General features: G+C 39.8%; 1 protein-coding gene across 1 annotated transcript in view; it reads left to right on the top strand.

Moving 5' to 3' along the window:
- LOC149437173 (uncharacterized) overlaps positions 1–14,408 on the top strand; it is a 510,919-nt gene that overhangs the window by 60,107 nt on the left and 436,404 nt on the right. Inside the window, exon 5 of the mRNA XM_089661020.1 lies at positions 7,827–7,994. Within this exon, the coding sequence (XP_089517146.1) occupies positions 7,827–7,994 (168 nt within the window). The remainder of the gene's footprint in view (positions 1–7,826; positions 7,995–14,408) is intronic.

Below are 14,408 nucleotides of genomic sequence, written 5' to 3'. Positions count from 1 at the left end.
CAAGGCTGATACCATGGCATGAGATATGACTGTAAAGTGCACAGTAATTTACAACCCCACTGGATTTCTGGCAGAATCAACAGGTTTTTTTTTCTAACAAATATAACAAAACTCTCTTTTAGTAGTTTATTAAAAAAACAAAAAAAGCAGAACAAGTAAGAAAAGTTCATTCTTGGGGTTTAGGACATTTATGTCTAAGTGTCATAAATACATTTAGTAATAAATATGCTAGGAGTGTGGTGGAATTAGCGTGATGACCAATTCATCCAATGAAGTTTCCAGGAATGCTCTGCATGTTTCTGTGCAATTCACATGCAGTTCAGTGTAGTGCGATTTTGAGCCCGTTCAATTGTGACCTGTGTTTAGGGTGTTGTTAACATAAAGAGGAGCTCCAGTCATATTTGTGTTTATTAAAAACTGTAGCTGCTGACTCTTAATAAACAGACACTCGCCAGTCCCAGGATCCAGTGATGTTCTCACCCAAGCCGTTTGTTCCATCTGTCTTCTGTCCCCCGCGCCGCCATCTTAACTGGGTACCCAGCTGTGACAACTTGCGGCTTCAAAGCTTGTATGCACAAGTTGTGCTGCACATTCTGAATGGACCAACATTCTTCTGCGACCTGTGACGTATCCCAGAAGACTGGGAGGGGGGGCAGACTAACTTCCGCTTGGATCATGGAAGTGGGAGTGGGTACCTGCTCCATTCACAACTCCGCTTTAACATCAGTACCTGCTGCAGATTGCAACTGCAGTGCAGTTTTCCCACACTGCATTCTGGCATGAATGGGCACAGAATGGACTAGCTTGTAACTAAGATTGAAGCTATGCGCATAGCAATCCTAACTCATAAAAACATTAAAAAAAACATACCTCATCAATATATCCTGCCCCATTCCCATGGCATACTGAGGATGTTAAGATGATGAAAATGATATACATTCATCAACAACAAATATGTATATGAAGGAATCGCAAAAAACACACACTTGCCGACCTAGTTTTCATTACCGAAATGCAGTGTCCTCAATACTCATGAAGTGAGATGTAGAAAACACTATCAATAGATAATACATCTCCAATACCTATTGAAATACCACATAATAAGGAAAAGTCAAACACACAAACTTGGGTTATAAATAAAATAATTATAATTGCAAGTCCCTCAACAGCGGGAAATGTGCTGGACTCCAGGTCATGAATCAGAAGACGGAAACATGCAGCAAGTATACAGATGTACAGGGAAGCCATAAAATGCTCCACGTTTACCCTGTGATCTGCTGCTTCTTAGGGAGATCTCTGTTTAAAATATAGAAGTCCATAAAAATTTTGGGTAACTTTAGCTAAAATTCATATTCTGTAAAAATATTCAGTAACACAAATGATGTGCTGTTTGGCCAGATAGGAATGGGAAGGTGACACAAAAAAAAAAAAATATATATATATATATAATTATTAATATTATTTTTTTTTTTTTTACATTGCCTTCAGTTCTGCACACCTCATGACACTTTCAACACTTACTTCCTCATCTTTACACAACAAGTGAACCCCACCAAACTGATGACACCAATCCAGCTTTCTTCATCCCATAGGCCCTCCCCCTACTGCATTAACTGTCTTTAGAGGTACTCTTGACTGCAAGCTTGATCAGCTTTTACTTAGCCTGGTTCAAACAACCTTATCAGTTAAATGAACTCTTTTCTCTGGAAATAAGGGACAAATCCTTTGCTCAAGCCCATTGTGATTGAGCCTAGGTTATTGCTGAAAAAGTGTGTGTGTTTATAGTTGAAAAATATCTATTTTGTATGTTGTATGATGTTTTATGCTTCAAAGAATCTTTATTAATTAGCTCTGTATGTCTCATTCACATTCTCCTTCTACATACTTTTTATGTCTGTGAAAGCCCCCAATACAAATGTGTGGACCAGTGTTAACTAGGAACATGCAACACCAGGGCCGGACTGACAACTCATGTGGCCCCAGGCAATAGGGGATCATGGGGCCCCTGTGTCCTTGCCCAAACTCAAAAAAGCCTATGAAAAAGGTACCAGGGGAGTCTCATGGGGCCCCCTACTGACCCCGGGCCCTTAGGCAGTGCCTAAGTTTCCAAATTGTCAGTCCGCCCCTGTGCAACACATATAGCCATTGCAAGCACATTAGTTTAAGTCCATCAGCATTTCACCTGTTTTTCAGGTCCAACTATTTGAAAACATTTTTTAATTTACACATAGGCTAATCAACTAGCATTTGAAAACCTGACCAAAGTTCAGGGATTTGTCTGCTTAGGTGTGGTAGTGGCTTAAGATTTTAGGCACCTTAGGGATCAAGGACTGATGGAAAATGATATTTGTGCTGTGGAATTTCAGTACTACATGAATGAATAAAATTGAACTAAAAAAAATAAAGGAAGAAAAATAAAAAACAAAACACCAAGTAGTATAAATTTACTGGGCGTATTTTCTATGGCAGGAGTTCTTTAAATGCTTCTGATTTTGGGATTCCTTTCAGTCACTGATGACCCATCTTGTGCCCATCACACAGCGTTGAACAATAAATTATTTTCAATTCAAAAGGGAAAGTTGGCAAATGCATAAGTCATCCAGTTTAATTCAGTGAAAGGCAGAATCTGACCTTGTTGCGTAGTAACAATCCAAATGATGAATATGTGCTGTCACAATGGGATGGTGCTGCTTATTATTGGAAATATTCTATTAAATTAATGAAAATTATACATCCTGAGTTTTCTTGTTTGTGGTGTTATAATGCTGACTAGGGCATCAGGTGCTGCGCTATACAGTTAAAAAAAAAAAATTATTCTATGCCTAAGCGGAGTATACAGTTTAAAGGTGTCCATGGATCCTTAATTATTTTACTTCCCTTTTATTTGACGCCAATAAAAAGAAACATGGTGGGGTTACTCTTATAGCACATCTGTCATTAAAAGATTGAATGAGGAGGGTTTATCTGAATATAAAGTGTTTTTTTCTTTAGCCATAAATTAGTGCCTTTAGCCATGAATTAGCGCACTACTTTATGAATGCAAATTGATTTGACTTTTTCCTCCCAATGGAACAATGGGTCACTTTAGGGTTTGCTCATGCAGATGTCATTGCCCTCATGTGAGCTTTGCCCCAGTCACCCTGCAGTGAATGGAGCACAAATGGTCCTTGAAATAGAAATCGGTGATCCATATAGTAAATAGAAGCTCTCTACACATGGACATCTAGTTAAAGCCCCATACTGTGTTCACCTGTATAAAAGCATCTTGCATTGAAAATTAGGAGCTTATATGGTCATTGTGTTCTGTATGACCTCTTCTGCAAAGCTAGTGCAAGAAAGTGTGACGTCTAAAGCACCATGTAATTAACTATGTATTACCATCTTCTGACTTCAAAGAAATGTATAATGCTGGGTTTTGGTGTCAGTAAATGTACTCTATAATGCCAGTTAGTACAGTGGCTTAACCAAATGGCTATGAGGCTTGACTCGCAATAGTTAGTTTCTGGATTCAGGTAGCACCGGGGACACTATCTACATAAATTTTGTGTGTTTGTTTGGTTTCCCCCCATAGTAAGAATTTCTTCAGCAGCACATGCATGTCCTACTGCTAGGTAACTGCCAACTGAATTAGTAAGAGCGTTAGATAATAACCTTTAAGGGTATATACTGAAGTGAATTGTTCTACTTGCCCCATATAGTGGTATGGAATTTATCAGCGCTTTATTAATGAGCTAAATAAATAAAATTGCCAAGCTATGCTGTCAGTACATGTAAAATACCAACTTCTGTTACCTATAAAGAAAACCAGAAGTACACTCATCGGAGCCATTAAATGTAAAATATCAGTCTTTGGTGCTCATAAATGTATAATGCTCACTTCCAGCATCCGTAACTGTATACTGCCAGCCCTTGATGCTTGTAAAAACTATAATGCAAGGCTCTGCTGTCAGTGTAATGCCAAGCATGATGTTCACTTCTGCTTTCAGGAACTTTCCGCAGTGGGGTCCATAGGTGACCACCTTAATCACAAACAGACAGTCCTGATGTGAGCTATTATTACAGTATATCTCACAATATCAGTGCAATCAGTGGTCTCTCTATCCCTTAATGAGAAAGAAAGGGTTAATAGTTTCAGATATCAAACCATTCAGTCCCTCAGTTGCCCAGTCCAGAAACCCAACAATGATTTACATCAACATGCATATATAATAAAAATCCACAGTATAAAGCATATGTTACACAATACATTGGCAGATTTCTAAAAATGTACAGTAATTTCAAAAGTTCTTGTTCAGAGCAACCTTGTATTAAAAAGTATATTTTTTGTATTTGCATGAGATATTGCACTGTCATTCGTAGGTTATCCTGAACACTGTCTCCATCAGTTCACATGCCCAAGTAAGCGCAGTCCAGACTCTAGTTCTGCAGTCTAGAGTGCTGCTTTGGTTTACTCAAAGACACTGTTCAGAAAGTACAGACAGCACTGGTGCTGACATTGAGGTTTGGAGGAAGGAATGCTAAGGCTTTGAACTGACTCCGCAAGTAAAGCAAAACAGCAGTGGACCGAGCTCCCCTGGGTATGTTCAAGACAGGGATATTGTATCTTGTATTCCCCACAGGATAATCTACAAGTGCAATATCTACTGTGCATACATAAAGATACTTTTTATTGTAAGGTTGCTCCCAACAAGAACCTTTAGGCTACATTCACACCTGCGTATTTGCCCGTCAGTTTGTAGTTGCAATAAAATTAGTGGGGAGGGGGTATCCCATCTCGGGGTCCCGGCGATTAGCTGTGGGAGGCAGTCCCGTTGATAGTATGTGTCCGTGGCTGATCACTTGCCGGTGATTGCTGCATAGCAATTATATGCGAGTGGCTGTAATTGGCTGCGGGAGCTGGCAGTCACCCATTGCTTTCAATGTGTGTTAAAGTAGAAATTTCAGCCTAACACTAAATAGTCTTAAAAGTGTTCCATTCCTCCCTCCTGCTACCTATGCTGCCTAACCTGTGTAAAAAAAAAATGTGTATACTTACATATTTTTTAGTCCTCTCTGGTCTGGTCAAATGATCCTGCAACTCCAGCACCCTTGTGTCAGTCAGCGGCATCTGCTGGGGAGAGGCGGGAGCACCAACAACATCTGAGACTTAGGTGCCTTTGGGTGACATTAGGGCTCCAGAATCCCCAGTCATTGTCAAGCAATCTCTCCTCTTCCTTGCAGCTGGTGCTCACTAACACGTGTTCACGTGACTGAACCAGAGTGGACTGAAAATAGGTAAGTATAAATATACATGTCTTTTTTTTTTTTTTTTTTTTACACAGGTTAGACAGTATTGGTAGCAGAAGGGGGGAGGGAACTTTTTTTTTTTTAAGTCTAATTTTGTGTTAGTCTGGAATTCTACTTTAAGGGCTAGTTCACATTAGATGCAGTCCAGTGCACTTTTTTTTCTGCGTCAAAAATGCATGCACAGTGTTTTTCATGTATTCCAATGGCCCTAGTTCACACCAGTGCAGTCAGTTCCAGTCAGTTTCCGGTGCAGAAAAAAAAAGTAGAACATGCTGCATTTTTTTTCTACACAGAACCATACTGGAACATAGCAAACTGCACCAGAACTGCGTGTGGTGTGAACTGTAAGCAAAAGCTTATCCAGAATGCATCCGGAGTGCACTTTTATAGTGTGAACTGGCCCGAAGGCATTTCTTTTTTGCTTCATTATTACAGTATAGTCAAATAAGACAATCACTGAGTTTGCACAGCTGTGCGTGTTGGGAAAACAGGCATAATTGTACACGTTTCCCAACCCACAGTCAAACTCCTTGCATTTAAGCAGACACGCCATAGTGGTATTAACTGTTAATGTTAACTGTTAATGGCACCCCCACACATTGGAAAACGCTGTGCATTTTCAAGTGTGTGAAACTGCATGGTATCAAAGAACCATACAATTCCATGTGACCACTTTTTTACAAAAGGGTCAGGGATTTGTTCCTCACGTTTCCTGCAGGTCATTCAAATGAACACAAATGCAGCACACAGGAGCTGCAATAACGTGAAACTAGGCTTAGGCTGTTAAAAAGAAAAAAAACCCAAAAACGAAATACTATTCCAGGAAATGTTTAGCTTAAATAAATTCATGCTTGTATTTAAAAATTGCTCTGGTGCTGGAGCCCTAACCTCTCCTTTTTCCACTCACTGGAATGGGCAGTGCACTGCACATTAGTTGCAGTCATGTGTATTGCTCTATGCACATTACACATCCCAAAGTCCATAGTCTATCCTGGGAGGGTGGATACGTTCCTACATATAGTGGGAGAATGAATGTAGCCAAAAAAAAAGGATTGGGAGGATCTGAGGCTGAGAGCAATAATAGGTACCTACATTATTCGTATAGTACAGGACCCAGGCAACTTCTTCATGGGCTATAGGCTTGCACCTATAGACTGTTCCAGATTGACTGACTGGAAATGGTTGGTTCCTTTTGGCTCTGCATCAGAAATGAGAATGCAGCGTTGAATGTGTGATACTCAGTAAGTGATACATAGAAGACTGACAGCTGAAATAGACCACGTGGTCCATCAAGCATGGTTTTATTTTTTTTTTGAGGAGGTTTGTCCAAAGCATGTGATAGATGATGCTTTGTACTGAATGTAAACTAAACAAGCTAACGCAAAGGTTGGAAACTTGGCACCATTTGGTCCCAGCATATATCCCAACCATGGTCTTCCACCTTGCAGAGCCCAATAAGTACTTGTTATTTCTGGTTGTAGGTTCAATGCTTTGTAGTTTAATGACCAGTCCACTAAGATAAAGCACTATCTCATGGAGGTTTTCTGTCTACAAATTTTCTACCATTGCTATGAAGAACTGTTTACAATTTCAAAGCAGCCCACCTGATTGCTTTAGTGTCTGAGCTTGGTACGTCCTACCAGGGCCGGATACAGGGGAGTGCTGAGGTGCAGTGACCCCCCCCCCCCCCGATTTCATTCATGCCCCCTAGAGCTAGATGGTGGTATCATGAAGTGAAAGAGCTAGGGTGCAATGCACAGCCCTGACATGACTGCACAGTGCATTGCCCCTGTCCACCCCACTGCTTCATTAATTTCCATAGTGCAGGCTTCGTATGTTGTTATGGTGATGGTGGCTGAAAAATATTAATGCAAGTTGGGGATTTAGAAGATGACAAAAGTCCTGCTTCCATCTAAACCTGTTCTGCCTCCTACTATGATGTTGTTGCTGCACTGAAGATTTGAAAGGACTCTGTTGTGAAGGGAGCTGAATCTGATTTGATGAGGCCAACTGATGACAACAGAGGCAGACTCTAATGTTAAGATGTGATGGGAGGACTCTGATGTGAAGGAAGGACTCTAATGTGATTGGGGGGCGACTCTGATGGAGATGATAAAATGTTGGATATGCTTTCTTGACTTTTTTACTGCACCCCCAGATCAGATAGGCTAGATTTGGCCCTGCTTTCTATAGCAAATAACAGAGATGAAGCAAACTCCCATTAAAGTAAGTTGACTTATGAACTATATTGCAGAAGCTGCTACATCACAGTTCAACCATTGAGATTTAGGGCTGTCATATGGATGTAACCAAAAGACTTCAATTAAAAAGGGAAGACATCCATCTGAGTAACAATTTTACACAGCTTACCTTCAAACCCTGATGTACAATATGTTACCGTAATGTCTTATGTTTTTCATTTTTTCTAGAGTAATTATTGATGGTTAGACATGGAAAATAAAAGCACTCTTTGTGTTTTTTATTTTGTTTTGTTTTTTTGTACCTGTGCATTACATGTGTGTTTTCCCTTTTATGATTAGTTGAGCCTCCAAGAGGCTGAAATTTCAAGACTCAAACAGAAGATAAAATGTCTTCAGAATGAAGCTCGAGAACTATGGGAAAAATCTAATGAACAGGAAGACCAGCTTAATCAAGTAGAGAAAGCAAAACAACAGTTTGTTCATGAGCAGGAGATTCATCTTGGCCAAGTAAGTGCTTTCGTGTCTTCACCAGATATGATCATTTAAAGCCAGCAATTGATGCAGCCAGTTTGTTGTGAAGCAGTTAAGGTAGCTCTGTTGCTTGAAAAAAATGTTTAAAAATGTCCTGTGTAAATTCTGATTTGGGTCTGAGTTGTAGCTTACACAGGAAGGAGCACCCTTCACATACCCTCTCTCAAGCACTGAGTGTGGCATTGTGGGAGAAAGGGAGGTGAATCATATGTTCCCTCCGTACCTGGGAAAAAAAAACATTTCTTTTTCTGGTTCTCAGGCAGAATAACAGGGTAGTTAGGCATTGCATGGGAAGTAAATACCTGCAGCATAATAGGTCCTCTATGCAAGGGATCACTTATTGTACCCTAGATGGGCAAAGTGCAGATTTCCTTTTAAAGCCCCAGTAAAACCCCAGGTTATTTTAGTTGTTATACAGCCAGGTTCCACAACAAGTAAAATTATTGTAGTTTTTTTCTTTTTACTTTTACAAAGTATATGTGTTTTGAACTGTTGTTTGCGTTGACAGCACATTGGAGAGCCAGACCTCTGCTCTAACAAAGAGCAGAGCTGTCCAAGTCACCAACAGTCTGACACTCTCCCTGCACAGTGTACCATTCACCAACACTGCTCAGGGAACGTGACGCTTTAATTGGATGTTAAGTATCATAGATTTGGACCACTTGGCAAGTCACGTTTCATGTTTTTTGTGTCATTAGCAATTTTGCAATGTTTGCCCCACATCAAATTGTGTGTGATCTGTTTATTAGCTCAACACTTTCAGTACTGGAAATTTAGTATTAGTTTTATGGATGACATAGGTTCTTTTTGCTTGCTGGTAACAGTTTACTTAATATTTCTTTAAATATAGGCTTTCTTAACATTAAAAAAAAAATATTAAGGGATACAGAGCATTCTTTTTAGTGTCTTTTAATTCTGCAAAATCTCTAATGTTAGAACCTATATTGTTTGGGGTCTTTAATTTTGACTCTATTGCTTGTTTTATAGATACATGTGAATGTTTCCAAACTGGCCCAGCCACCTGGAGTAGAGATATAGGCAGGATCATGGTATCAAAAGTGTTAAGGAATTAAACTTGAAATTTTTTACGCTTTCCAGGCTTGTCTAAGAGTGTTCTGGATTTTACTAGTAGACAAGGGGGTCAAATGCCATATACATTCTCAGCACATGTTAAAGTGTGATGAGATAATCTCTCTTTACAGTGGAAACAATGCCTTTAAAGTGTATATAAACCCCAAAGCAAAATCATAATATATTGCAGCTTGCCAGTCCTTCGATGTGATGGCTCCATTAGTTTCTAATTTAGAAATTCCATTACTGCATTATTTTCGCCTAGCTATCCAGCCATTAACACACTTCCTGTCCTAGGGTGGCTCTGCTCACTCCTCCACTGTATCTATGGATGAGCAACATAACCACTCTTGGATTGTAGCAATGTCAACTTGTGGAGAGGACAGTGTTTGAGATGTTTTACCATTTTTACAAGTCCTTTTTCTTGTTTCAAGAACTTTTTACTTCAATCAAGGTTTCATTGATATGCTGCTGAGCTGAACTCCTTTTGCAGCAATCCTTACTGGCTAATCCTCAGCGATGCCTTGGAGGCCATATCCGAACCTCTCCAAGGATTGCGGGACCTGCATTTAATGTGACCTTCAGGCACTGGGCTCTGATTATGCTGCTTCTCATACCTCTATGTACTGTGTTAGTTAGACACAGAGTACTTTACAGGTCCAGAGCCCATAGCACAGCCCCTGATAAGACTCAGGGCTCGTTCACACTAAAATGCAGTGCGGGAGAGCTGCATTCCCATGCGGCTTCCTGCACCACATTCCAATTTAAATGCCCTTGTGATCTGCTGTGGAGGGGTCAGTTAATTTTACTGAACCTCCGAACACAGGTCGCAAATGCATTGTTTGCCCACACCAGCTCGCACCCAACCGGCTGCATTTAAAAAAGTAGCACATGCACTATTTTTTTAGCTAGGTGCAATTTCAGCCTATTCAAATGAATGGGCTTGAAATCGCGCCGCATAGACCCGCATATGAATTTCACAGGAACTCACAGCGCTTTCCTGTGCGATTCAGATCAGGGCATAATGTGAACTGGCCCTAAGCCTCTGAAGACTTTGTATGCCCAAAGATGTGTCATGATTGTGCTCTACATATTCTATTCCCATTTTTTCAGTATGCTGTAGCATTTTTCCACTATTGCTCTAATTGCAAGGGACATGCGTTTTTTTCACCTGTTTATTTTTTGCTGTTTTCCATAGTGACCCAGCCACCTTTGTCCATTAACCTCTTCTGCTTTCAGCAATTGGTTTGTGAGTAACCAAGAATTCCTTTGGTGTTTTTAAGTTGCTTTAGATAGCAGTTCAGCATGTTGGATTCCAAATGCTGGGAGAGGGTCCCGCTATGTTGACCCTAACCAATTTGCGATCCACTGCAGTGTCCAGAGTGACCTGCCAATGAAAGACTGGATTGTTGGTTTGTACTTAAGACCACACTCCCCCCTCCCTAGTACCATCAGGTGTGTCTTCTTCCTCAGCCTTTTCCAGGAAGGAGATCTCTACATCTATGCTAGAATTTATGGACAAAATTGCAACTATGATTGCTTACTCAGAATGCAAAGGATTAGCTTTGTACTATATCGGTGCACCACTTCAAGTTGTCAAATCTGCCAATGTATTTGCACAGGCTGGCAAACCTCCTTGATACTCTTAGATCTTTTAGATCAAGAAAGTATTGCTATGGTTCTAACTGCATAATGATTTCAATGATTTTCTTCCAACCTTTTCACTGTCCAAAACTAAATGGGGTCATTTTCCTCATCTTAAATGTCACTCAATCCTAGAAATGTTTGCATGGAATCCATCAGGGCTGTCATAGCCTTCTAACCTCTGTGGGCATTAGTCATGCTTACTTGCATGTCCCTGTCTTTCTAGTGCTCCAATGCCACCTTCAATTTGCTGAGAGAGACCACACTATTAGCACTAGTGCTAGCCTTACTATGGTCCATAAAAAACCAAACTTGCAACTCCACACTCCCCATCGTGGACTCTACAGCCCAGGAGCTATCCTACCCATCAATTCTACATGAGCGCTCTGGGTTTGATGGTAAAATTTGAAGTTGTGCCATTTTCTCTGTACCACTCCAGACCACTTCAATTTAACATTCTGTTTGTGTGGGGCAAGAAGGTGCAATATGCCTGACACCCAAGCCAGGTTATCTCTGACTTGGTGTCTTAAAAAAAATCACAATGAAAATTTGTCTTTTCTGTCACTTATTCATCAAAAATTATGCAATGGTATACTGTGGCAAAAAGTAAGTACACCCGTAGCCTTTCAAATGACTTTTTTGCATAACAGCCCACCAGTCAATGGAATCGACAAGCAACATTTTGACCACTCCTGCGTGCAAAATTCCTTCAGTTGCAAGATTTTGTGGGCTTGCATGAACTGCGTATTTCATATAAATCTACAAAGATTCAAAGTCATTTAAACAAAAGGCTTTGACGAACGCCAGCCCATAAACTTCCATTTCTTGTTTTTGAGCCATTCCTTAGTGGGTATGATAGTGTGCTCCAGGAAAATTATAGTATTGAATAATCAATTTCAAGTTCAACTTTGACACATGGCCATACATTTTTTAAAACACACTTTGACGTAATGTAGAATTCTACCAGAATACTATTTAAAGTATGCAGTATCTAGACCCAAGAACAAAAATTGTCAGTATTGCAGCTTACTTGTTCTTAGATGTGGTGGCTGCATTTGTTTATTTTTTTAAACTGTATTTTCTTTATTTTAGCCATTAACACACTTCTGTCCTTCTGTGGCAATGGCATTGAGCAGCACTGTCACCCTAGGAAAGGGACTGTATAAGTACTATATGATGCAATATTTGGACTACACAACACCTCTCTCTTTTTTTTCCATAATATCTCCATGGAGATAGCAGAGAACAATGCTAACTGATAACAGTCCAGAGGAAGAAAGTATAGGAAGTTATTGGCTCACAAGATTTCTGGTTGGATGAACAACCTTTTTTTTTTTTTTTTGCACTTGTCAAACACATATAATAAAACTTTTTCAATTGTATACTTAACAGACAAAAGGGAGCATATAGGAGACATGTATTGTTAGAATTTATATACCCTTAAGGAGTTTCTACTCATTGACCCCTATTCTGGAACATTTCATCTGAAGTTCATTTGAGATTTGAAGTGGCAGTAAATGTAGAGGTGTGCTTACCTTTTCTATGTGACAAATTTGCATTTTCATTCATTTAATTCATATTATGTAAATTAATACACCACATGCTATTTCAAGTGTCTTTTTTCATGTACAGTATATCACCTTTATCAGTAGGCACTGTTTGAATGAATGAGGAGCTAATGTTTGTCTATTCAAATATGTTAATAGCAGTTTTCATGGGGTGTACTTATTGTTTCAAGTATCTGTAAGTATTATTAGATGGGATAGATTGAGTATTATCATGGCTTACTTTAAGATCTCTTTCCTATTTATTTTATTATATCGATTGATTATGTAGGCAGGTGTTAACTTTTCCGGCCATGTCTGTAAAACACAAGCCTGCATGCAGGTAATGTCTGCCATTGTAGTCTGTGAACTCAGGTGTAATAACACAAAGCACAGTTATCCACATCATCCAGCTTTTTTTGTTTTCTGAAGTCATTCCATTTAGAGATGGCCAAATGCTGATGCTTTGGGTTACAGTATTTATCAGGTACTTTAAACCTCCTCACTGACTATTATTAGTCTAAATGTGAAGGGATGGACTTCCATTTCTCACCCAGCAATGTCAGCAACAATTCAAGTGGATTCCAACTTCCTGTGAGAATCCATTGAAAATATTGTTTTGTAAACCCTTATTTTTGTTTGATTACAAGCTCTTCTGATTACTGTGCTCCTAGATGAGATGTAAAGAGCTACAAGGATTTTCCAAGTATTTTCAATAACCTCTCCACTTGGCAAGTGTTGTTCTTTTGTGCTTTTTGTATGAGATAGTTGGACTGAAAGAGGTCCTGCATTCTGAATAAAGATGGTTTTACAAGTCAAATGGAAAGCAATGGAAACATACACTGAACTTCTTAGAATAAGCAGGATGTGGTGTGCAATCATTCACTTTTAGAATAGAAATTAGTAACTAAACAATAAAGCTCTCTGTGACTTTGTAAAATATGATGCAAAGAAAGGCCCGTCTCTTTTTTTGTCCTTCCGTTTTCCCCTTTATAGTCAGCTCTCTTGTGTTTGTCTGAGCTATAATTTATGCAACATAACTTCTCCCCATGATCTTTATCCTTCCTTTCTTTCATTCAGCTTCTCCCTACTCCATATTAAACACCTTCTATCCTGTTTGATGCTAATATTTGGCTGTTCTAGAGTCCGTTGTATGAATTAATGTTACTGTTAAGTATATTTCTGTCAGTTTCTGTGCCTTTTACATTATTGAGGAGACCTACTTTTTTTTTTTTATGACATTTTTTTTTCTGCCATAAGGACCATTTTCGTGAAGTCTAAGAACTGTATCTGCAGTTTGATTTTCAGTTTTACCTAGGGATGCACCGATATTGGTATTGGTGCTGATACCGAGTATTTTCACGAGTACTGGTACTTGTGCAAATGCTTCCGATACCAGAAACCAATACTTTGCGATTTGCATCAACACAAATTCCACCGCAAAGATTAGCATTCGATTTGAATAGGAATGCGATTCACCACTGCTCCTGTTTGAACCCAGGCTTGTCATAGCCTGAGTTCACACAGAAGCCGTGTAGGAAACCTCCCTGCAGGCATCCCATGATGAGCGGTGAGTAAGCGGGTGGGGATGTATACTATGGAGGCAAATGCTTCATATTCTCAGCGAGAGGAGAGAAAGCTTTCGCTCCTCTTCTTGCAGGGATGACAGTTCAGGCTAGAGGGATTTTGAATGGCCAGCACTGTCACATGGATGGTGCTGGCCAGTCAGATGCTGTCTAGTTCGTACTGTCATCCCTGCAAAGAGAGGAGATAAAGCGGCGGGGATTACAAATCCCCAGACCTGTGACGCGGCTTTCTCTCCTCTCTGCTGCGGGAAACCTCCCTGCACCACTCCTGTATGAACTCAGGCTATGACAGCCTAGGTTCACACAGGAGCAGTGGAGAAACCGCATGCGATTTGGACAGGAGTTGTATTCCTGTTTAAATCACATGCTATACTTTAGCAATTTGCATCCATACATTTTACTAAAGTATCAGTACTCGTTATTGGCAAGTACTTGACCAAATGTATCGATACTCATACTCACCGATTTAAAAAAAAAAAGAAAAAAAAAAGGATATTGGTGCATCCCTAGTTTTAGCCATGGATTTTCCTTTTTGAGGCAGTGTA

The sequence above is a fragment of the Staurois parvus genome, unplaced genomic scaffold (genome assembly GCF_062004578.1).
Source record: "Staurois parvus isolate SC_StPar_1 unplaced genomic scaffold, SC_StPar_1.0 ptg001302l, whole genome shotgun sequence".
NCBI classification, from domain to species: Eukaryota; Metazoa; Chordata; class Amphibia; order Anura; family Ranidae; genus Staurois; species Staurois parvus.
Note: the sequence above shows the minus strand (reverse complement) of the source record. Positions and strands in the feature narration are given on the sequence as shown.